Source organism: Colletotrichum spaethianum (assembly GCF_022836535.1).
Source record: "Colletotrichum spaethianum MAFF 239500 DNA, contig11, whole genome shotgun sequence".
Taxonomy (NCBI): Eukaryota; Fungi; Ascomycota; class Sordariomycetes; order Glomerellales; family Glomerellaceae; genus Colletotrichum; species Colletotrichum spaethianum.
Genome location: NW_026054781.1, coordinates 270,799 through 293,684, shown reverse-complemented (window position 1 = coordinate 293,684; position 22,886 = coordinate 270,799). Strand labels below are relative to the sequence as shown.

Sequence of the window (22,886 nt, the reverse complement as noted above, 5' to 3'; positions counted from 1 at the left end):
GGTACAAATTCCGCGCCAGCGCAATTGCTCAGAATGCCATCCCAAAAACTTGTCTTACATAATACGTATTTTCACTTCCATCGCAGCACCGGGTCTTCTGTTTCTTCCCCTCCAAACTCTTTCGCCCATATATACCGAATCGCCTGTCCCGGCTTTCTCTTAATTCAGTCTTCCTGAGTGCACGTCTTAGATATATTCCTCGCCAAGCTTGCTAGTGTGCGCCCGCTCATTTCCTCCGTCTCTAATTTCGTCGAGATAGCTTTCTTACAGAGCCTCCCAGTTCGCTGATTCAAACACTCTTTTTAGCCCATCTGTTTAACCCCTAAGGAAAAGTTATGTACAACTGTTCATGGTTGTGTTTTCTGCCAAGTGCTAGACGTGACCTCGGCAACACGAGAAGACTACGGGGTTAGAGAACATAAATTGGCTTTAGCAACTGGCAGCCAGCATTGAGCCGCATTCTGACGAGGTGCCCGGTTTAGTTTAGTTTCGACGACCATGGTTCAGGGCCAACGATAGAGCGGAGCTGTCGTGTCTGCTCAGTCGCGTCTTCACGTCACCGCCAAGTGGCAGAGCTTGTTCTTTTCGGGCCAGTCCTCCGTCTCTAGTCAGGACATTTTAGCTTCCTGGACCCAAATAGTCCCTCTCGTAACGCCCTTCCATTGACATGCGCTCCCAATGACAGCCGGTACTCCACTTTTAACCGCGGCTGGCTCTCTCGTCGGCGTAAAGGCACGAGGCACCACGCCATCTCAGCCTCCGCGCAACTCACAGTTCAGCTACACTTCTGCAGAACAGTAAACCACGGTCGGGTTAAGCTTGGACTCTTAAGGCTGCTATCCACAATCAAGTTGGACTAGTGTCCGCTGTCAGCCAAATTCGGGTGGCCCCGCCTGCATGATCCTTCGTTTCTCGAACCAGAGGGCGCGAGGTTTTGAAATATTTCTAGACGGGTATCGCTAGATAAGTCAAGCCGCTAGTGTGCATTATATATACCAAGTGTCTCTCACGCTCAACGGTGTTCAACACGATACTATTCTTTAGCTTCATCCTAATACTTGATTCATCTCAGCCTCAACATAAGCATCTCAATCCCTCCCACACCCTCTCTTAGCCACGCATCCGCCACTCACAATGGGCTTCGTCCTCTTCATCGCCAACAAGCGCTATTCCAGCTGGTCCATGAGACCCTGGGTGCTCCTCAAAGCCCTTGATATCCCCTTTGAAGAACGCCTTCAGACCTTCGTCGCCGGCCTCCGCCAAGCCGCCTTCTTATCCTTTTCGCCCACCGGCAAGGTTCCAACCCTGATCGACGGCGACATTACCGTCTGGGACTCCCTCGCCATCGTCGAGTACATCGCCGAGGCCCACCCGGCCGCCTGGCCTCACGACAAGGTGGCCCGCGCCTTCGCCCGCAGTGCCGCCGCCGAGATGCACACCGGCTTCGAGGCCATCCGCGACCAGTGCTCCATGAACGTGGCCCTGCGCATCGATCTCGGCGGTCCTCCCGACGCGGCGTTGCAGCGTGATCTCGACCGTCTGGACCAGCTGTGGACCGATGGCCTGACGCGGTTTGGCGGGCCATACCTGGCGGGCAAGGAGTTCACTGCGGCGGATGCCTTCTTTGCGCCTGTTGCCACGCGGGTGCAGACTTTTGGGTTGAAGCTCTCGGAGCCTGCGATGGCGTATGTGCAGACGCTGTTGGAGCATCCTGCTGTCAACCAATGGGTTGAGGAGGGTATTGCCGAGACAATGCGGGAGCCGTATCATGAGGAGGACGTACGGAGAGGACGCAGGGTTCTGAAGGACTTGTCTCAGCCCCAGTGAGGTTCACGCTGCTTCTTCGAGCGGCCTGTCTCGGTTGAGACGCATCCCTTACATCTTTGTCTCGAGCAGCTGCTTTCAGTAGTCGAAGTCTAGCTTCACCGCTCTGTATTTCAGCTCTTCATATCACCAGTCAATTTCTACTGTCTGAAATGTCGTTTCGACCACTTGTTCTGCGAGACCAGGGATAAGCTATTGGCTAAGCCAGGGCAGGGTTTGCAGATGATACCTAGCACCTGGACAACTGGGCTCAGTGCTAGGTTGCTGTTTTCCATCAACTGCTTGGAGAGAAATGTCAAAGCACCTTCAGACTACTGACTCCACGATGCGAGTCCAACGCAGATTTTGGAGCGATCAAGCTGATTATGGCTTGGAGATGTGTATGACAATACTTAGGCAGAAATGCATTGGGTCTCAGTGCCTCTAGACTGTTCCAAAGGATCGGTAATCCTGAACCTGCCACGGCGACTTTCTCTTGGCCCCTTTACGTCAAGTTTCTAGTTTGAGTGGTTTCGCTTGGGCTCGGAAATCAATTTTCACAACTTCAACAAGACTGTTAAGTTCTTTTCGATGATTCTCACGAACAATCTGTTTCAAGACTACGCCTGATAGCTCGCAAGCCAGCCCTCTCCGACCCTGGGACATCATTCAAAAATCGTTAACTGAGTCCGTAGGAGAAGCAACCCATGTTGTCATTGATGGCAGCTTTCAAGTTGCCACCAGGATATTTGTAGGCCTGCCAAGTAGTAATGAGAACATTGCAAGTGGTTCCTCTGTGCTCAGTTAGCAAATGATCCTCTTGAACACTATGGAAAACAGCTACATATCGGTATACTGACTTGTAAAAATCGCACACGCCACCATTATCCGGGCCGACTGAACTAATACGTGATACCCAGTAGGAGTCAGGGTAGATGGATTTACTGAGGGGGTAGCAGCCGTAGTAGCAGTCGCCGCTGAAGTCCTGGTCTTCGCACATGTACACGCCTTCACAGATACGCTTGTTGAGTCTGCGAGCAGCATTGGGCTCGCCGTCAGACTTGACCTTGGCGACTTCGGTCTTCAGCTCCCCGTAGGGGAGAGGGCCGGCGAGGACATAGGACTTGGCGTCCTCGGGTATAGGACTGGGGACGGCGGCCACAACGGCGGCGGAGATGAGGGCGAGCAAGGAAGAGAAGCGCATTTTGGCGGGTGTGATTCTGTTCTTTGAGAAAATGGGTGGGTGGTGGTGAGCTAGCTCGTAATCTGTAGAGAGAAGTGGTTAAGTCATCCCAGGTTGAAATTCGAAAGGGGTTTTATACCCAGATATTGAAAGCGCTTCTTGAACGAGCTCGGATACGCGGATACCACCACAAACCCTCAACTAGGCACAATAGGGGACCTAGTTGCTAAAGATGGCAACAGTCTTCCGGCTCGCCCGCAGCACTTGCTTAGGACAGCGGTGAGGGATGAGCTTGTGCGCTCGTGATGGGTATGAACGGACCAAGGGAGGTAGATTTCCAGCCATTACAACTTTCCGCACTGCTTTCAAAGCCATGGTCGAAAGATCAAGTGAAGCCGTGCTCATCAACTTGATGGGCTATCAGCAGGAGACCAGGATGTTTAGAATCCCTATTTCGGGTTTGTGGCTATAACAACAAGACGCGTGCTTGGTGAGCTTATCCTGAGTTGGCTAGGCGCGTGCATGATAGGGTTTGAATGGGAGTTAGTCCTTGATGAAAGTTGTCAAGCTTCTCGGGACAAGGAACCTGTCAGAACATGAGGTCGAATCCTTCGCCTCATAGGGCCTGCAAGGGTGGCTTCGGCAGGTGTCTAGCCTAGACCAAAAGGGCTTATTTGTGAGACGAGGTAAAGACGTCAGCCAAAAGGTAACGGGAGGAGTCGGCGTTGTCGACGGTAGACGACAGGAAACGGCGCGTTGTTGGAAAAGGACGGCAGTTGGAAAGATGGTAACTAAGAATAGACAGTGGAAAATGGTCAACTCGCAGCAGTTATCCGGCAGAGCGAGGCCGGCATTTTCAGCCCTCAGACTCAGCTGTCAGTGAGCACTGATCAGTAAACATCTGTTATTCGCCTCCATCCGGTCAGAATACCAAGGAGGTCACGCCCGTTGGTGCCGCCCCACACTTGTGAGGATGTTACCCCAGTACTTGGGGGCTCGAAGAGTCGACACGAGTTGTGGATATGGGATCACGGTCCAGTGAGTATTGATCAGTAAACATCTGTTCTTCGCATCCGTGAGCTTCGGGAAGCTCTAGACAATCAGATAGAGCAGGTGCCAGTAACAACTCCAAAGGCAAAGACATATGCTCGTCGTTCGTTGGTGGACTCCTCAATCCGGCGCCGTAAGAGGAGCAGCTGCAGATCCAAGTGCCGAATGAATCGGCATGGCGCGCGGCTGAGCTGTAAGCTACGACAGCTTGAAGGGTTCTGGTCCCGGTGGTGTGGGGCCGAAAGGGTACCCTAGCCTGAGCCAGCGACGGCGGTGCGGGTCTCGGTTTGCCGGCTTTCGATAGATAGGGCTCTTGGCAACCCTGGTATTGATTAGAACACCCGGACGTGGTGACCCCAGTGACTGAGTCGACGCATCAGGGGCGTCGTTGCTGAAGAATTTCGGGCGCTGGGTGTAGCAGTGTGGATGCTGGTGGAGCTGTTGGTCGAAATTTGGCTCCATTCTGTGGGGGAGGAGGAGTCACACGAGAGCCGACTGCTCCCACAGAATTGATATTTTGAATTCCGATCATGGTAGTCATTCAGCAGCAAGCCTGTAAATAATGCAATCAGCCCTGATGGTCTAGCGGTATGATTCTCCCTTAGGGTTGTCTTCACGACAATTCAGTCTGGGAGAGGTCCCAGGTTCGATCCCTGGTTAGGGCCCAAAACTTTTGCATTTTTCAGTGAGACTCATTTTTATTTGTTGGACTGAACTCTTCAGCGTTTGAAGTCGCCCATAATCGAGATGGCAGCTGGGTGGGTGTGGTCGGTGCCCGGGCCGACATCGACCGCAGCAAGGGCTGCATGGCGTAGATACCTTACAATTGCCCCTGATCTTTGTGCCGTAAAAAGCCTTGAGGAGAAGAAGTGCAACAAGAACACAAGTAAGGTCGACTTGCGTTGGTTGGGCCCCGACAGCGTGAGAGTGAAGAAGTTGGTTGGTCGGGTGCAACGTTGGGCCAACAAGACATGCAGTTGAAGGAACATTGACACTGGTCGGCGGCAAGAGAGACTGGGCAAGGCAGATTTGGCTCATGCGGGAGGCCATCGACTTCAGGCTGACCCGGTATTGGACGAGGAATGGCAATGTCAACTTCTTCGAGTTGGGTGAAATAACGGACCAAAGCACCTTGCAAATTCTCAAAACGTCAACTCGTCCTTCTTAGCTTTCATCAATCAGAACCGCCTTGAGACTCCAACTTACCTTGCCTGTTGGCTCGTTGTTCAGATATCCCATCAACAACTCAATACAAGTCATAAAGATGGACTGCAGTCGCTTCTTCGAGTGCCTCCTTGGCCAATTCCCGCAGCCTCAACAGCAGCCAACCATTGCGGAGAAGCAAGCCGGTATCATCACCGATCAGCCTCTCCGGTCTGCTCAAGATGCTGCCAGCGAGTTCATTGACGTTCTACGCACCGCCGAGAAGGACGGTAAGGACCTTGAGCGCCGTCTCAAGAACATTGTCACTATCAATTCCTGGACGGAGGAGCTTGCAAAGTACATCCTCCAGGGCGTTGAGGCTCTCGTCCAACACCGCGACACCATCGGCCAGGTTGTCAGAGAGGCCATGGACAAGGCCACCGATGCCGCCGAGAGCAGCTTTGAATTCGCAAAAGACCATCCGGTGTTCGTTACAATCATCGCTCTCGGCATCTTGGTCATTATCGCTCCCTGGGTTCTCGAGGCTCTCGGCTTCGGCGAGCCCGGCCCAGTTGCCGGTAACTACTACATCGCACACCCCTTTCTTTTTGAACCAACGCTGATGACTTCCTGGAGAAACCTTTGCCTCATGGTGGCAGGTCCGATACGCAGGTTACGTACCCAAGCGGTCTCTCTTCTCCTTCTTCCAGCGCCTCGGCATGGTATGGAATGAACACTGGCTTCATGATGGAGGGTGGTACGCGTAAAGTTCAGGCTTTAGCGATACTTCCATAGTCAGCCCGTTGGAGGCAAGCAGTTTAAGATGTGAAACAAAGGCAAGGCAACGTCCAATAGTTGTTGCACACTTCCTGGCCAACTGATAAGGCTCCCTCCGGAGAAGTGATCTCTTGCATGCAGTGTATACAGTCAGCCAGCCAGCACCAACAGGATGGATACATATATAGCTTTGTCTCCTTTCTCCTCATCATCATTGCAACGCCTTCTCAACCCCACCCCTCCCTCTGTGTAGCACTCTTGCCTCTTGTCCATATACTATACACCACACACACCACACCACACCGCAGTGTCCATCCAATATTTTCAAAATGTTCGCCTTCCTCGCTTGGCCTGTTCTTTCCGCTCTTAAGCTCATCGGCTTTGGGCCTCTCGGTCCCATCGCTGGTCAGTTTCCGTCAGACTACTCCCCACGGCTCGATGTGCTGCTGATATGTTTAACACAGGCACCATAGCTGCCTTCTGGCAGGCCACCTGGTACGGCGCAGCTGTTCCTGCCGGTGGGCTCTTCGCATTACTGCAGCACGTCGCCATGTCTTGGTTTTAGTAGATCCCAACGCCAAAACATAGGTCACGTCGCTTTCCGATCGATATCATATCTCTTGGAGAGTCAAAGAAGTCGGCATATGGGGCATACACTCTTGACAAACCGAAAGCCGCAGGAAAGAACCCAATATTGGACTTTACTGTTTTTCCGATGGATATTGATGCTCTAGTGGTGGACCAAATTCATTACTTGGCTGTACTTGAGTACGGGAATAATCAGAGTCTCTTACCAAAGACCTCATCGCAACGTAATCTTCCTCATAACTTGGGTGGTTTGACATTTGATTTCCATGGGCTCGCTTATTTGGCTTTGTTTAAACAATGCCCTATCGCCAGACCATACCTACCTAGAGGATCAACCAAGCCGTAGTGTGAGAAGAATCCGACCACACCGAGTGTTTAACGAAGTGTCGAAGGGGGCGCCCTTGCAGTCATGTAACCAGATGATACCCAATAGCCTCGTGTTATGTTCTATGTAAGGTCATTTCGCCTGCCCCTTGAGGATCCAGATCCGGTTTGTGTGACTCCCCAGAACATTACTGAACGGCTCCCTGCCCTACGCTTGGAATTCCAGATATTCGGGTCAAATCCAGGAACGAAAACCATGCGATATCCAAGAGTTAGGTTGCTAATAACTCGGATTGAGGCTATTTACTACGAGGCGTTAGGCTGCCATGGGCATGCAGATGAAATCAAAAGCTCAAAGCCAGTCTCTGCGCGTGATAGCGTTCACCGTGAACAAGAAGAATATCAAGTAAACCCCCCTTTGGCTCCATTGCCCGCGATGAAAGGCATATTGCCAGGACAAGACTGCGTCCCGGCTCTCTTCCTCATTAACAGTACAGGCCCTCTCTCTTATTTATTTAATCCTCCAAAAGGCTAATAGATCAGAAACAAATTTCTCGGTGACTTCAAAATATCCTCGAGACAATAAATCACCCAAAAACCGCCGCAAACCCACCAGCTGAAACCGCAAAGATGGCCCTCCTCGAGATGACAACCTACCTCACCAGCCTTATCCTCACTTTCTTCTGCTCCCTCTTTGCCGCATGCTACCGCTCTATCCAGCACTTCGGTTACATCATCGTCACCGTCTTCGCGTGGTTCGCAGACATGGCCCTCGGCATGCTCATCAGACTGTTCATCACCCCAGTTCTCTCGTGGATGGGTTACGGCCCCAAAGGCTCCATCGTCGGTACGTGGCGCAAGCAACACGGAGTACCCTATGGTGCCTCTTAAAGTAAGCGAGCAGTTAAACACTGACCACATCTTCGGTTTAGAATTCCTCGGCCCCGCTTCGTGGCTGCTCTACGGCGACTTGATCCCCGTGACGGAGTTCATTGCCCATCTGCAGCGGATGGCTACTGCTTGGTACACCGACTGGTGAGGCCTTGTGACACGGGAGATGCTGGCGCGTGGCGGATGGGGTGATCGGATTCCGGCGCTGGGCACGTTGGGTTAGGGGACGGGCTGCATTGCAAGTCTGATCTGGCCATGTCGTTGCCATGGATGTCCTTCTTGAACAGAAACTTCTGTAGTGACTCTAAGCGGGCCAGGAGAAAACGTTCAATTGGTGGCGGAAGTGGTGACAATGCTGTCTCTTCTAGTGAAATTATACTACTCATACTAAGGCACAGCATGCTCGCGCAGGCAGATTGTCAAGAAGTGGTTTGGTCTCCAACTCAAGAGGTGCAACAGTGACATTACAAAATACAATCCCTGTTTCTCAGGGCAGTCCAACATTATCGGGACATGGCATGCGAGTATTGTATCATTGTCAAATTTTCCCTAATCCTCAAAACGCCCGAAAAGCCATCCCACGGGGAATCATAGACGCAGAGCCAAGCGATTCGACTTTGGCAGCTTTCTACGCCTCCTCCGTCGAAATGCCCGTAAACGCCTCCTTCTCTCCAGCCTCGGTGTCTGTCACCGGCTCCGTCGTGTTCCACACGTCCTGCCGCAGCGCCTTATCCTCCTCGTCCTCGACCACGCCGAACTTGGTCACGCTGAACTCGGGCATGCGGCGCCGCTCCTTGGCGAGGATGCCGCCGCTCTTTCCGGCCCGGCGCCTGCGCTCCTGCTCGGCGTCGCGTTGGATCGCCGCCTTCTCGCTCGCGGCGTCGAGCATCGTGCCCTCGAGGCTGAGGTAGCCGTGGTCGCCGCTGACGCCGACGTCGAAGGCCTTGATGCGGAACCGGACGCGGCCCTTGACCTTGTCGCCGCTGCCGTCGACCCAGAAACCCGTCGTGTGGATCTGGCGCACGGCGCCGTGCTCGTCCTCGGCGGTGCGCGTCGAGGCGCTGTCGTCAAAGGGATCGGCAACGTACGACGCCGCCTCGGCGGAGCCGGCGTGCACCCAGCGCCATTCGGGCGGCAGGCGCGCCGACTCGATGCTGGCGTTGAACTTGCCCCAGCAGACGACGCCGATGTGGCCCTCGTTCTCGAGGTTGATGCTGCCCTCCATCCAGGCACCGCGACGGGGCACAAACAGGTCGACATCGACCGTCACGTAGCCGAAGCCGACGGCGTACTCGTCCACGGACACGAGGTCGCAGTGTTCACTGTCGTTGGTGGCGGCGTGCCGGCGGCCGGGCTGCTCCGAGACAGCAACGTTGCGGAAGGCGAGGAGGACGCCCTTGAGTTCCGGGACGTAGCGGTTCACGAGGGGTTCGAGATGCTGCGACGCTGCGGCCGTGCAGGGCGTGTCCCAGCCTATGGGGTAGAGGGGGAGGTATAGGGAGACGGTCTGGGTGAAGAAGGGGAACTGGGGCTTGGACGGCGCGTCGGGGGGCTGGTGGACTCGGGATGTTGATTTCGTCTTCGCGGGGGAGTCGACGTCCATGGCATCGTCGTCGTCGTTGTCGGCCGTAGATTCGGGAGACTCCGCCTTGACCTTCTTGCTCTTCTTTTCCTTCTTTTCGCTTGCCGGTGCGGGGGCGGCAGTTTCGACAAGGGGATCCTCGAGGCTTTCCTCCGTCTCCTTGTGTTGTGACTTGCGCTTCTTCTTCTTGTCCTTCTTGTCCTTGCGCTCGGCGTCAGACGCATCTTCTTCGGCCTCGCCTACTGACTTTCTGTGCTTCTTGTCCTTCTTCTTCTTTTTCTCGGGTGACGGCTCGCCATTGGAGGTTGTGGAGGCGGCCAGGGAAAGGTCCTGAGACCCCGAGGGAGCCTCATCGTCGTCATCGGCGTCGTCCTGGGCCACGCCTATGCTCTTGGTGCGCTTGTGCTTGCGCTCCTCGCTGGCCTCGGCATCTTCCTCGCGCAGGCGCTTCCGCTCCTTCTTGTCCTTCTTGCTCTTCTTGTCGGACTTGTGCCCATTGGTCACCGGGGAGTCGGTTGCCGCCATGATTACGGATTTGCGGTGTCGGTTTCGTTGTTTTGTCGTCGATCTCGCCCGGCGGGTCGCGAGGTAGCTGCGTTCCCGGATTTTCGAAAAAAGTTCACCTCTCTCAGTTAAAAAAATTTCGAGGGAAACTTCACCGATCGGTGGTGGGGTCGCCCGTCTCCCGCGCCTAGGCCGTCCAGCCTGTCAGACAACACCGTGCCGACAGGGATGGCTCGATGGCCTGGTCGGTACGTACCTAACCCGGTCCATCTCGGGGTCTTTGAGGTTGACCGCCTTCCTCCCCGAATATTGAACTTCGACAGTTATCGAGAGCAATTGACGAGTTTCATTTCACCGGAGCTCGGAGCGATACAGCACTTTGGTGTGGAGAAGACCGGTCCAGGGCCGCTTACACGCGGGATTTTTGACCTCTTCGTCCCAGTCAAGGATGCAACGAGCGACATGAATAGCGCGGGGTTGGACGGTTCTCGCGTCCGTTCCCCTCGTGGTCCCCCTACAGCTCCCTAAACAAATGCCCCTCACACCTTTGAAGCACGTCTTGAGATGGCGTCAGTTCCGAGGGGCCGTAGCACAACTTACAAATGCGGTTTCAGCGGGGTGACTCTGGCGTGCCGTTATCGCTTGATGAGATGCAACTGATATCATATAACTCCAGTCGTACTCCCACCTAAAGCAGGAGTCGGGATCTTGTCCTTTAAAAAACATTGCATCATTACTTGGTGTTACAACCCCCACGTGAGAATATCCTGAACTTGGCAGCTTGTATTCTGTAACCCCATTCACTGGCACATTACCATGTCGACTTTTAATCCTTCCAAGATTCTCGTCTTTGGCGCGACGGGTAACATTGGCCTGTTCATCGTCGAAGCCTTGCTGGACGCCAGCCCCTCATTCGGTCAAATCACCATCTTCACGTCACCCGCCACGGTCCAAAAGAAGGCGTCTTTGCTCGACGGCTGGAAAAAGAAGGGCGCCAAGATCATCAGCGGCGATGTCGACAACAACGAACAGATCAAGGCCGCCTACCAGGATGCCGACACCGTCATCTCGGCGCTGGGCAGAAATGTCATTGAGAAGCAGATCGACCTGATCAAGCTGGCCGAGGAGACCGACTCTGTCAAGTGGTTTTTCCCTTCCGAGTACGGCACGGACATTGAGTACAGCCCTAAGAGCGCTCATGAAAAGCCTCATCAGGCCAAGCTCAAAGTGCGCAAGTACATCCGCGAGAACATCCAGCGACTCAAATACACGTACCTGGTGACTGGTCCGTACGTTGACATGTTCTTGACGCTCCCCGCCCTCGCGCAGGAAGCGGGCGGTTTTGATACGGCAAACCGAAAGGCTGTCTTGGTCGAAGACGGCGAGGGCAAGGTCGGATTGATCACTATGAAGGAGTGAGTCCCAACGTCGTCTAATCTGCAGGCCACTTAGTTCGTACTGACTCCATCTAGTGTCGGCAAGACTCTGGTCGCCTCGCTGCGTCACCCCGAGGCATCCTTCAACCAGGCCCTCAAGGTGCAGTCCTTCGTGGCGACCGGCAAGGACATCTTGGCCGAGTATGAGAAGCAGACAGGCGCCAAGTGGGAAGTGACTTACTCGCCGCTGCAAAAACTCAGGGAGGCCGAAGAAAAGGCATGGGCCGACGGCGTGCCTTACGCTACCATCTTCACTCTGCGACGCATTTGGGCCGAGGGCGGCACATTATACGAGAAGACGGACAACGAGAGAATCGGACTTGGTCCTAGCGATGTTGATAGTCTGGAGGTGGCCGTGAAGCGATCATTGGGCAAGACCCAATAGAGACATCTCGAGAAAGGAATAGTTAATTGAAGATTCAAATTGATTGTAGATTCCAAGGCGAAGCTGTGACGTAATTTGGATTGGTGCAGCTGAGAGAGCGATTGCAGTCCAGCTCTCAAACAATAAAGTTGTCTATCAGATTATAGCTTACACTCATCAAGCTTTTCATCAGTATCACAATGGGGTTTGTTGTCATTGAGCCATTGCATCTCGACTCAGTTTGCTATGTGCGCATGTGCGCAGTAAGACACACCTTTGTGCAATGTCAACGTGCAGGGGAACGACAGCGCTAGCCACTGACCGGAACCGGCCCGCCCGTGCGACCTGGAACATGCCCGTGGGGTTGCTTAGGTGCACCGGATCAGGAACCGCCTAATGCGTAACAGTGATGTATGACAGCTGAAGCATGTGGGCAGCTCCTACGGGCGCCGTTGGCTTCCCCAGCTTTCCCTTGCCCAGCCCAGATCCGTATTCGCTTGCTTTGTCGTCCCGACTCCCCCTTCTGCCCTGAGCTGCCCTGAATCCCTTGCTCGAGCCAAAGCTTCCTACTTCCTACACCAATCCCTGGATTCATTTTAGACGGTACACGTAGCTCTCCAACATCGAGTATCGCCAACATGGCTCCTTCGGGTCTTCGACAGTGCATGCACGACGTTAGCCTCTACCTGGTTGTCTTGATTCTTGTCTCGACCTTGGGCCCCTGCAATTCGGCTTCCACCTTGTACGTATTGCGTCGCACTCATCGTGGACCTGGACCCCGAATTGTTTCCACCCGTCTCTTGAGGAGCTCTTGCTAACCCGTGGCGACTGTCTTCTAGGCCGAGCTGAACGCACCTCAAGATGTCCTCACCTGTCGGAAGAAGTCCATTGCAGCTAAGGGGGTCATGCTGAAATGGGTACACGCCAAATCCCCCAATACCGAGAGCTGGCTTCCCGACTGCATTCCCATGACCGATGCCGTCTTCGCGACCGTCTCCTCCATCTTCACCGTCGGAGGCCTTGTCGGGGCTCTCTGCGCCGGCCCCTTTTCTTCGAAACGCGGCCGACGTCCTGCCATGCGGATCACTGCCATCTTCTACATCATTGGTGCCCTCATTGAGACACTTGCTGGAGGGGCTCCCGCTTTGGCGATCGGCCGGTTCTTCACAGGTGCTGCGGGAGGTGCGTCGACTGTCATTGTCCCGCTGTACATTAGCGAGATTGCACCGCCCAAGGAGCGTGGTCTGTTTGGAGCCATGACCCAGGTCTCGATCAATGTTGGCATTCTGGCTGTTCAAACGCTGGGATTCTTCTTAAGCTACGGAAAGGCATGGCGGTGGATCCTCGCCGTGGGCGTCTTCATTGCTTTGGGCCAGGCCTTCGGTCTGTTGCTGATTCCCGAGAGTCCTGCTTGGCTCGCCGCCAATGGTGATGTCCCGAGGGCCCGCCGCACCTTGCAGCGTATTCGCGGCAAGAACTTCGACATCCGTGAAGAAGTTGAGAGTTGGGACGGAGGGGTGAACGCCGAGCAAGAAGGCCTTCTGGCCCAGGCCGACGATGTCCCGCCGGTGTCTCCTGGTCTCCCCAAGCACAGCTCGCCCGTCCATCTTGGCTTCTTTGAAGTCATCAAGGACCCGCTGACCCGACCTGCCATCGCCGCTGTCGTTGGCATCATGTTTGCACAGCAGCTGTGTGGTATCAACTCGATCATCATGTACTCTGTGTCTCTGTTGACAGACCTCCTCCCCGTCAGCTCGGCCCTGCTGACGATCCTGATCTCCGTGGTTAACCTCATCACCACTGCTGCATGCTCTCCGCTGCCGGACAAGCTTGGCCGAAAGAGGTGCATCCTGATCTCGATCATTGGACAGGGCACCAGCTCGCTCATTCTGGCCCTTTCAATCCAGTTTGGAGCCAAGATCCTGTCAGCTGTTTCGGTTGTGACCTTCGTGGCCTTCTTCGCGGTCGGTCTGGGGCCAGTGCCCTTCATTCTCGCCTCAGAGCTGGTGGGACAGGAAGCTGTCGGCGCTACTCAGTCCTGGTCTCTGGGATCCAACTACGTTGCGACTTTCCTAGTTGCTCAATTCTTCCCCATCGTCAACAACGCACTGAACCAGTGGCTTGGAGGTGCCGGCTGGGTATACCTCCTCTTCGCCGGATTTTCTGTGTTGTTTGCCCTTTTTGTTTCAGTCAAGGTTCCTGAGACGAAGGGCAAGAAGGATATCGATGAGGTCTGGGGCCGAACTCGACGACTTGATTGAGACAAATACACTTTCTGGACCATTATCTGCTTGCATTAGTGTTCTTTGGACGGGAAAACGCTTGGCGTTGGGAAATCTGCCGGCAGCGATGGGTATTATTAATTAACGACTTAAATCTGGAACAGTCGTCTGCTTCTGACCGTTTGCTCCAACTGCAAGATGCCGGCCCTGACACCGTCGACGATGAAGACCTGTCTGCCCTTGTTCTCGCCGTAAACGTCGGTAGCCGAGTTGCGGATGATGTCCTCCAATCCCGCCATGCCAGCGCATCCCATGACGACGCAGCGCACGTCTCCGCTGCCGAGAAGCTTCTTGGTGGCTTGCTCGAGCTTGCTCCTCACTTCTGCCGGGCTGATGTGGTGGAAGTCTCCGGCCGTCAGGCCAGTCGACGTGACCCCGCCGAACTTGACGTTCTCTGCCTGCTCTCTCTGGCCCAGATAACTCTTGACTCCTTGGCTCAGGTGCTTCTCCCAGAACTCGCCCGTAGTGACGACGCCCCATTTTGATGAGAGGTACGAGGCGGTTGAGCTATGAGGCAAGAGCGCTGTCGCGGTGAGGATACTTGCTTCAAAGATGCCGGTGACGGCGAGAGACGAGTGGAACTGGCGAGAGAGCTTCTCGACAAGCGTATGAACGCTGTAGCATGCGACGAGGACGCCATCGTATTGATCAAGCTTGCCGCTGTTGACGAGGTCCCTGACCACAACCTCGGTGCTCAGTTGGATGTCAGCGTCGTCGTTGATGCTCGCTGGGCTTTCGGACGGTGCTGTGTATGTGTGGATCTCGAGGGACTGACACAGAAGTCAGTCTCTGATGCCTTTTTTCTTTTCATTTTTCCCTGTTTTTTTTTGTTTTTTTGTGTTTTTTTGTTCATGAGATGGCATTCTTGACCCTGGCTTACATCCTGCAAGGGCATTGCCTGTATGGCCCTCTCCATGCCCCTCGTCATATCCTCTGACGAATTGGGGTTGATCACGAGGATCTTGATATTCCGTCGAAGGACGCGGGTCGTCATGGCTGGCTGCTCTAAACAAAACAAAGTCTGGAGTGTGTACTTTAGCTAACACCAAGCCCGCGCAAATTCAGGTGAAAAATGAGTGTGAAGCTACCATTCGGTACTCCACGTTCTTCAAGCTCCATCATCCATGTCGAGTGTCCCGCCGAACAGCGGCCTTCAACAGGTGGGGGTTCTTCCGTCAATGTGGGGCTTTGCCCGGTCCGCTGACGCGCTGCAACTTCCATGACTGAGAGCACTTCCCTCAGCTCAGTGACAGTGCGCACCGCACCCGGTCTGGGAAGGTCCTCGCTGCGGGGTATCACGTGACGCAACGTAGCTCAGCCACCTCTGGGCTTGACGATCCAGTTGCAGGACAGCAGGAGACTGGAAGGCAGCGAACCCAACCCAACCCCACTATCGACGACACAGACGTAACAGCTTCCCGGGCGCTCTCCCCAACCACACCTCATCTCCATCCCCCCCTTCCGACAGAAGCTCCCATCTCGCAAGCTTATAGCTTCTGCTTTCACAATGGCAGCCGAGGCCCCATCGGTAAGACGCAATGCCTCTGACCCAGCAGCATCAGCAGTTGCTTAGCTGTGCTGTTGTTACGACTGTTCCCGTGCTTGATGCTGCGTTTGGGAGGTGGCTGACGCAAGATCCACAGTCCTCGACGGAGGAACAGGTTTCCTCAAGGTCGGCTACGCAGCGCAGAACTTCCCCGAATTCCAATACCCTTCCATCGTCGGCCGACCGATCCTGAGAACTGAAGAGAAGGGCGAGGACAATGATGTGACCATCAAGGATATTATGTGCGGTGACGAGGCCGCCGCCGCCCGGACGATGCTCCAGATCAGCTATCCGATGGAGAACGGTATCGTCAAGAAGTGGGATGACATGCAACACCTCTGGGACTACACTTTCTTTGAGAAGATGAAGGTCGACCCGCGGGGCCGCAAGATCCTGTTGACCGAACCCCCGATGAACCCGCTGCGCAACCGCGAGCAGATGTGCGAGGTCATGTTTGACCGCTACGGATTCGGCGGTGTCTACGTTGCGATCCAGGCTGTGTTGGCCCTTTACGCCCAAGGTATGTCACGACCGCAAGCTTTCCGGGTCTCCAATTGGAAATGGTCTTTACGGAGCTGACATTGGCGGCCACCTCCAGGTCTCAGTTCTGGTGTCGTCGTCGACTCGGGAGACGGCGTGACCCACATTGTCCCAGTCTACGAGTCGGTCGTCCTCAACCACCTCACCCGCAGACTGGACGTCGCAGGCCGAGACGTCACGCGCAACCTGATTGCACTCCTCCTTCGCCGCGGATACGCGCTCAACCGAACGGCCGACTTCGAGACCGTCCGCCAGATCAAGGAGAAGCTCTGCTACGTCTCGTACGACTTGGAGCTGGACAAGCGCCTGAGCGAAGATACGACGGTGCTGGTGGAGAGCTACACGTTACCCGACGGCCGCGTCATCAGGGTGGGCAGCGAGCGTTTCGAGGCACCCGAGTGCCTGTTCCAGCCTCACCTTGTGGACTGCGAGCAGCCTGGTATTGCCGAGTTCCTGTTCAACACAATCCAGGCCGCGGACGTTGACGTGAGGTCGTCGCTGTTCAAGGCCATTGTATTGTCTGGTGGCAGCAGCATGTACCCGGGTCTCCCGTCACGTTTGGAGAAGGAGCTCAAGCAGCTGTGGCTGACGCGAGTTCTGGGCGGCAACCCGGAAAGATTAAACAAGTTCAAAGTCCGGATAGAAGACCCGCCCCGCCGAAGACACATGGTGTTCCTCGGAGGTGCGGTGCTGGCCAACATCATGGCCGACAAGGAGGGCATGTGGGTGACCAAGGAGGAGTGGGACGAACAGGGACCGCGTGTGCTCGAGAAGCTCGGCCCGCGATAAAGCGGTTGCTCTCTCTCTCTCGGGTTGGAGGTCGTCTTAGTCTTGGTGGTAGACCTAGCATGCATGTGGCACGTTTTAGAGCCTCGTTTTTGTTTTCTAACGAAAAAGTCGATGAAGTTCTTTCATGCCATGGTAATCCCGCACGTGCGTTTCCATATAAGGTTGTCCAAGCGTTGGGGCATTCAGCAAGGCAATAAGAGCAAGGGGGTATCGTGATGTTTGAGCCGGCCTGCCCACACGGTGCGCTGGCATGAAGTTTTAACACTGTACTCTCAGGCAGCGGCTTCCCGCTACCAGCCAGTGATAGCGACGCCCTTACGAAATCGAAGCCGCGCCGCCTCGTCTGTTGCTTCCTTGTGAAACGTCACTTCAACTCACTCTTCTCTCTCCATCTGGGACTTCATCCTCTCTCACTCGCTTTCGACAGTCAGTGGTCATTCGACGGGCGCGCTCGCTCGCTCGTTCACTCTTGACGCTCTCGTGAACCACCTCATCGGCCGCTTCTCTCGCATTGGGGGATTCTGCCCGGGCTTCTCCGCACTCCGTCCCGTCATCGCTTGTTATCGCGTACAGTAAACACTGAAAACGCGCGACGTCGATCGTCGCATTGCAGACAGAGAGACACACACAGATTACTTGCGCAACCGAGTCCTTTGGGAAACGTACTACCAATTTCCAGCCGCGCCCACATCTGAGAGGTTCTTCGGGACTTGCAATCTCGTCCGCCAGCGTCCCGAAGGCCCCGGCCGAGGCTGCCCAGCGACTCGGAAGTCGTTACGTGGCACCCGCGCATTTCCTCCCATCTTCTAGCCTTGCAGCTGCAAAGAGAGGGTGCTCACACCAGGTCGGCGACCCCCGCACGCCTGCGCAGAGGGATTCCCGCATCGCCAGACTCTCAGCCAACAGGTTGTTTACTGGGTTCTATATCGTTTTCGCGACGTGCAGGGCCCTTTGGTTTCGGGCATTACATCCGTCTACTGCGGCACAGGACCTTCCAGAAATACAATTCCCAAGCACGCGCACACACACACCATCACCCTGCCACCCTACGAGGGCGTCGCGCCATCCTCCACTTTGCGCGGCGCACGAGGCTCTGCCTGGTCTGGTGCTGACGCTTATCCTTTTGCTGACCCTGACGGACCCTGGAGTGAGAAGACCTGAGTTTTGGCGTCTGGATCATTGCCCTTGCTTTGCCGAACCACCCTTGGCTTTTTTGGAGACTCTGATCGGAGCTACGGTTTTCCTATCCTATCCCAATCTCAGATTTGCGCCGAACAATACCCACTGGGGAATTTGAGTGCCCCGTTTTCGCCACGTTTCGGCGGAGTTTCTGGGAACACACGAAAGCAACGTCCTGGTTCCCGGGACAAGGCAGTTGAAGTTTAGTACCAAAGCCTGGGGCGAAGAAAGAGCGGCCACAATTACGGGTACCACATTACAGTTCCGACTTAAGCAAGCAGAGTCCGAAGCCGAGAAGGGGGCACAAGAGGCTTGACGAAGACCCTCCGAATCAACGCGGGTGGCCTTTGGAGGAAATAACTGGGGCCAGTTGGGATCTCGAATTTGACTCCAACACGAACATCAAAGTCAGCAGCGAACCCTCGCGTCAGATAATGAGTCTGACCAACCCGTCAACCGTCGCCTCGGGCCCCAGCTCGGTGCGGACGGGCAATCTCAAGAGGAGTGTTCAGGCAGCGTTTGAAGGTGAGTTTGGACGTTTGCTTGTGGTCCGGTTATCATACACTTTTCACAAACGCTCCATAGCCCTCCGCCGTCACTTTGGAACCCCCCCCAAACCCCCCAGTTTTTGCCCTCCTACCTGACTCGAGTCTTTTGTCAATGTGTCGTTCCGAAAGGCAAACCGAGAGTCAAGCGACATGCCCACAGTGATGGAGATTAGCAACGTGCGGCAAAAAGGGACAAATTTTGATGAGCGAAGGAGACACGAGTGAGATATACGTCCCTGCTCATCCCCTGCCGACGCCGCCGCCGCCGCCGCCCTTCTCCGCGCGTTGTTACCCTTTATTCGGTGCCGTTTCCCTTATGTATAATCTTATCCACACTTTCTCCTCCTCTTGTTGATCGACAACCACCATCCCGGATGTTCCATCCGCTTTGCGTATCGAATCGCATCTCGTCAAATGCACCCCCTCCCTCTCCTAATCCTGCATATGTTATGCCGCACTGCACCCACACTCTCCTTCTCACTCTCACCCCCAAACACGATTCCTCTGCGCCGCTGCCACTGCACAGCACAGTTTCGCACTCAACTAAATACTCTTTTCTTTTGGAGCTGCGAGCTGCTTGGGCATCGGTCCTAGCTTTCGACCTCGCTTGCTGTTGCTTGTCATTCTCACACTCTACATTTTCGCTTTGCCCCGTTTCCCGACAAGACAATTTTGTACACACCCACTCAAAGACAAATCCCAGCACACACATCCGAACAGCAATCCCCCAATCCCAATCCTACTCCCTCCCCCCTCCTATCCCATCCTGCCGGGTATCCCGTCTTGGGGAGGATACATATTTTGGGGGGCCCTGCATCTGCGGTCTCCTCGTTCCACTCCCCACCGCTCCTTGCACCTCACACGACCACTCAGCCAAGAGGAAGAGGGTTTCGGTGCGACTTCGCAAGAATTGTGCCGTGAAGTGTGTTACGGCGGGTAGCAGGCTGCATTGTTCCGCCGCCGCCGCCGCCTCCGCTGCTCTCTGCCATTGCTGTTTAAAGCTTAGAGCATCCCCGCGAACACCCAAGCCCGTGCCTCATTCAGCCCTAGACCCGAGGCCCATCTCCCCTTGGATCGGCGGTGAGCTCTGCCTGCTTGCCTTGCGGCTATCGTCAGCTGCGTGTCGCTTCTGCGGCTTCATCTGCTATTATTACCTGCTGACGAACGCAAATAACCAAAGAGACATGTTGCGTTTGTAGAGCAAGTGCATACCGTGTTTTCCCTAAACCTCCTGCTCTCGTCAGCCCACTCCATATATCTCATTCTGTTCTCAAAAACAAAACAACAAGTAACCTTTGACACTTTTTAAACATGTGGAGGGGCATCAGCTACGGCGGCCTACATAGTCACAGCTCCTGTATTTGACATCCTCTCCCGATTTCATACCAGTCTCCACTTCACTCATTCCCAGCCTTGCTGACCGCAACTCTCACAGACCCGGCAGACCGCGGCCTCGGCCATATCAACTACCAGCCCAAGGTCCGCGTCATCGAGCGGTACAAGGTTGTCGGCTTCATCAGCTCTGGAACCTATGGCCGCGTCTACAAGGCCCTCGGCCGCCAAGGCCAGACGGGCGAGTTTGCCATCAAGAAGTTCAAACCCGATAAGGAGGGCGAGCAGATCTCGTACACGGGCATCTCGCAATCCGCCATCCGCGAGATGTCCCTATGCAGTGAGCTGAAGCACGCCAACGTTATCAAGCTCATTGAGATCATCCTCGAGGACAAGTGCATCTTCATGGTCTTTGAGTATGCCGAGCATGACCTGCTGCAGATCATCCACCATCACACGCAGAACCCGCGGCACCCTATTCCGCCGCAGACGGTCAAGAGCATCATGTTCCAGCTCCTCAACGGGTGCCAGTACCTCCACGCCAACTGGGTTCTGCACCGCGATCTGAAGCCCGCCAATATCATGGTCACCTCGGCCGGCGAGGTCAAGATCGGTGACCTGGGACTCGCGCGTCGCTTTGACAAGCCCCTGCATTCCCTCTTCAGCGGTGACAAGGTCGTTGTGACGATATGGTACCGCGCGCCGGAACTCATCCTTGGCAGTCGTCACTACACACCCGCTATCGACATGTGGGCCGTCGGCTGCATCTTTGCAGAGCTACTGTCTTTGCGGCCCATCTTCAAGGGCGAGGAGGCCAAAATGGACAGCAAGAAGACAGTGCCCTTCCAGCGGAACCAGATGCAAAAGATTGTCGACATTATGGGTCTGCCGTCCAAAGAGCGGTGGCCGTTGCTGACAGCCATGCCCGAATACCCACAGCTATCAACCCTGCAGCCGCCCATGACGCCGCACCACCACGGACATCACGGGCATCATCGTGGACACGGGTACGGCCACCACCCGCCCGCGCCGAGCGGTTCGAACCTCGAGAAGTGGTACTACAGCACCATCTCACAGGGGGCCTCGAGCAGCGCGACGTCGGCGCCGCAGAGCAACGGGGCGCCGTTGGCGAGTCTGGGTGCCGAGGGATATAAGCTCTTGGCGAGTTTGCTGGAATACGACCCCGTCGAGCGGTTGACGGCGGCGAAGGCGCTCCAGCACCCGTTCTTCTCGACCGGGGACCGACTCAACGCGCACTGCTTTGAGGGACTGAAGAACGAGTACCCGCACCGGAGGGTGAGTCAGGACGACAACGACATCCGGACGAGTAGTCTGCCCGGGACGAAGCGGAGTGGACTGCCAGATGATTCGTTGGCCCGGCCGGTGAAGAAGTTGAGGGAGGTTTGAGATTAGTTATATCAGGCTTGAGATGGTGAAGGAGGTTGGAAATACAAATTGGCAGCATGGCGGGGCGTTTCACGGGCATCGAATCACCGTATAGACCGGGTTGGGTTGGCAAAGGATGGCGTTGGTATATTGCGGTGCTGCGTAATGCATGGATACCATTGTGCAAGGTACAGTAGAGAATAAACAAGCATTGGCGACTTGAACCTGAAGGGGAGGTTTGGAGGTGATAGATCAGCCTGGTCCCATCAGACTAGACATCCTCTCGGGTAAGACCTGCGTTGATCACTTGCTTTCCGGGCGCAAAGACTTCTCATGGACCTCTAAGTTCCGTACGTTGACGTGCATTTTGGGATAATGTTATTCCACGGATAGGATCCGGAAATTGTTATATACTAGAGTTGGTCGAGGGAGGAGGCATTGCGTCGTCGTTAATGGAAAATGAATACAAAAATAAAAGTGGTCTGCATCGGAACGGTTGGGAATCAACAGCATGGAAGACGGCGACAAATCTTTGCCCAGGATATAGTCAAAAGTGCAGGCACGACATACCGGGAGCTTATCCAGGTCCAACGCGGACTCGGAAGGTCAAGTGTTGTTTTGTGCGAGGAATTCGGGTGTATGGCAAAGGCGGACGAGAGAGGCAATCGTGAGCGTCAGCAGAGACGTTTGCTATGTTTTGGGGGTAAATAAGGCAACGACAGGCTTTCGTATAGTCACGATGTAGGAGAAGATGCCACGAGGAGCGTAGTGTCTCGTTGCTGGCAGGAAACGACTATAGACGGCCGCTCCTCGAAGTCTTGGCCACCGTAGGACTGTCCAGGGCCACTGGGTTGATGTTGGTGGATGCAGCGTGCTTGTTGTGGAACTTGACATTGGAAGACTGTGGCTGCCACTTGTTCCACGGTAATCCAGAACTTGACATCGCCGGATCGCCTGTGAGGCGACCTGACCTTTGAGATATCTAACCAGGTTTGACATTGACCACATACCAAGAGATGCTCGGCTGAATGTGGACTGCGTCTAGTAGAGTATAGCCGGGACGATGTGGACGATGACACTCAAGGCACTGTACCCGTGTCTTGGGCGAGCAGTGTCGGCGAACAACTAACAGTTGGTAATCATCCTTGGAGGGGCATCTTCAATGGCAACTCCGTCACTCCTCAACGTCTCACATTTTGCTATACTAAGGGTTGTGGGCCTTAGTATCACTAACATAATCAAGGGCAGTTTGACAACGGCAGCAGGACATGGCAAACACTCGTCGGAATGGGACGGTCGCTCTGGACCATCGTCACTGCAATGCGTTGGAGGTCATCACCCCGCACATGTAAGCGTCATGGACGAAAAGACTCTGGGGAACCATCGGGGTACGTGTTTTTGATGCATTTCATATTTGAGAGAATCATGAACCCATTCCCCCGTTTCACGCCGCGTTGACTCTAGTATTGCGCGGCCGGCCATAAACCCGCCGGACCGACACAGGGACGATGCAAAAGCCGCATTGTTTCGTCGAATAATGCACAAAGCCGCAGCCGAAATGGATAACCCCATGAGAGAGAGACGAGGGACGTCCCCCCAGCGGAACAACAACACGAGAGCCCAAAGACGACATTTTGAT

The 22,886-nt window shown here is 54.9% G+C and overlaps 10 protein-coding genes and 1 non-coding gene across 11 annotated transcripts; 8 read left to right on the top strand and 3 right to left on the bottom strand.

Annotated features, from left to right (window-relative positions):
* Nucleotides 1-1,134: 1,134 nt before the first annotated feature.
* ColSpa_05004 (glutathione S-transferase 1) lies at nucleotides 1,135-1,827 on the top strand (the record flags this gene model as incomplete). The annotated part of the gene is made up of 1 exon (XM_049271216.1): nucleotides 1,135-1,827. One exon carries the CDS (start codon nucleotides 1,135-1,137, stop codon nucleotides 1,825-1,827), a length of 693 nt encoding a protein of 230 aa, XP_049127173.1.
* Nucleotides 1,828-2,482: 655 nt separating this feature from the next.
* On the bottom strand, nucleotides 2,483-3,007 carry ColSpa_05003 (uncharacterized protein; the record flags this gene model as incomplete). Its single annotated transcript, XM_049271215.1, has 2 exons — nucleotides 2,483-2,597; nucleotides 2,664-3,007. The coding sequence occupies 2 exons, from the start codon at nucleotides 3,005-3,007 to the stop codon at nucleotides 2,483-2,485; spliced, it is 459 nt and encodes a 152-aa protein (XP_049127172.1).
* A 1,600-nt stretch (nucleotides 3,008-4,607) lies between these two features.
* ColSpa_tRNA_146 lies at nucleotides 4,608-4,701 on the top strand. Its single transcript has 2 exons — nucleotides 4,608-4,643; nucleotides 4,666-4,701. It is a non-coding gene; the product is annotated as a tRNA-Pro (tRNA).
* A 599-nt stretch (nucleotides 4,702-5,300) lies between these two features.
* ColSpa_05002 (uncharacterized protein) lies at nucleotides 5,301-5,946 on the top strand (the record flags this gene model as incomplete). The annotated part of the gene is made up of 2 exons (XM_049271214.1): nucleotides 5,301-5,757; nucleotides 5,852-5,946. The coding sequence occupies 2 exons, from the start codon at nucleotides 5,301-5,303 to the stop codon at nucleotides 5,944-5,946; spliced, it is 552 nt and encodes a 183-aa protein (XP_049127171.1).
* Nucleotides 5,947-7,498: 1,552 nt separating this feature from the next.
* Nucleotides 7,499-7,907, top strand: ColSpa_05001 (uncharacterized protein; the record flags this gene model as incomplete). Its single annotated transcript, XM_049271213.1, has 2 exons — nucleotides 7,499-7,715; nucleotides 7,801-7,907. The coding sequence occupies 2 exons, from the start codon at nucleotides 7,499-7,501 to the stop codon at nucleotides 7,905-7,907; spliced, it is 324 nt and encodes a 107-aa protein (XP_049127170.1).
* A 480-nt stretch (nucleotides 7,908-8,387) lies between these two features.
* ColSpa_05000 (DNA-directed RNA polymerase I subunit RPA43) lies at nucleotides 8,388-9,866 on the bottom strand (the record flags this gene model as incomplete). Its single annotated transcript, XM_049271212.1, has 1 exon — nucleotides 8,388-9,866. The coding sequence occupies one exon, from the start codon at nucleotides 9,864-9,866 to the stop codon at nucleotides 8,388-8,390; it is 1,479 nt and encodes a 492-aa protein (XP_049127169.1).
* A 795-nt stretch (nucleotides 9,867-10,661) lies between these two features.
* On the top strand, nucleotides 10,662-11,666 carry ColSpa_04999 (isoflavone reductase PCBER; the record flags this gene model as incomplete). Its single annotated transcript, XM_049271211.1, has 2 exons — nucleotides 10,662-11,260; nucleotides 11,318-11,666. 2 exons carry the CDS (start codon nucleotides 10,662-10,664, stop codon nucleotides 11,664-11,666), a joined length of 948 nt encoding a protein of 315 aa, XP_049127168.1.
* Nucleotides 11,667-12,283: 617 nt separating this feature from the next.
* ColSpa_04998 (putative metabolite transport protein YncC) lies at nucleotides 12,284-13,906 on the top strand (the record flags this gene model as incomplete). Its single annotated transcript, XM_049271210.1, has 2 exons — nucleotides 12,284-12,319; nucleotides 12,485-13,906. 2 exons carry the CDS (start codon nucleotides 12,284-12,286, stop codon nucleotides 13,904-13,906), a joined length of 1,458 nt encoding a protein of 485 aa, XP_049127167.1.
* Nucleotides 13,907-14,016: 110 nt separating this feature from the next.
* On the bottom strand, nucleotides 14,017-14,921 carry ColSpa_04997 (uncharacterized protein; the record flags this gene model as incomplete). The annotated part of the gene is made up of 2 exons (XM_049271209.1): nucleotides 14,017-14,697; nucleotides 14,808-14,921. The coding sequence occupies 2 exons, from the start codon at nucleotides 14,919-14,921 to the stop codon at nucleotides 14,017-14,019; spliced, it is 795 nt and encodes a 264-aa protein (XP_049127166.1).
* Nucleotides 14,922-15,434: 513 nt separating this feature from the next.
* Nucleotides 15,435-16,802, top strand: ColSpa_04996 (actin-related protein 2; the record flags this gene model as incomplete). Its single annotated transcript, XM_049271208.1, has 3 exons — nucleotides 15,435-15,455; nucleotides 15,600-15,993; nucleotides 16,072-16,802. The coding sequence occupies 3 exons, from the start codon at nucleotides 15,435-15,437 to the stop codon at nucleotides 16,800-16,802; spliced, it is 1,146 nt and encodes a 381-aa protein (XP_049127165.1).
* Nucleotides 16,803-19,840: 3,038 nt separating this feature from the next.
* On the top strand, nucleotides 19,841-21,268 carry ColSpa_04995 (serine/threonine-protein kinase ssp1; the record flags this gene model as incomplete). Its single annotated transcript, XM_049271207.1, has 2 exons — nucleotides 19,841-19,874; nucleotides 19,965-21,268. 2 exons carry the CDS (start codon nucleotides 19,841-19,843, stop codon nucleotides 21,266-21,268), a joined length of 1,338 nt encoding a protein of 445 aa, XP_049127164.1.
* Nucleotides 21,269-22,886: the final 1,618 nt, after the last annotated feature.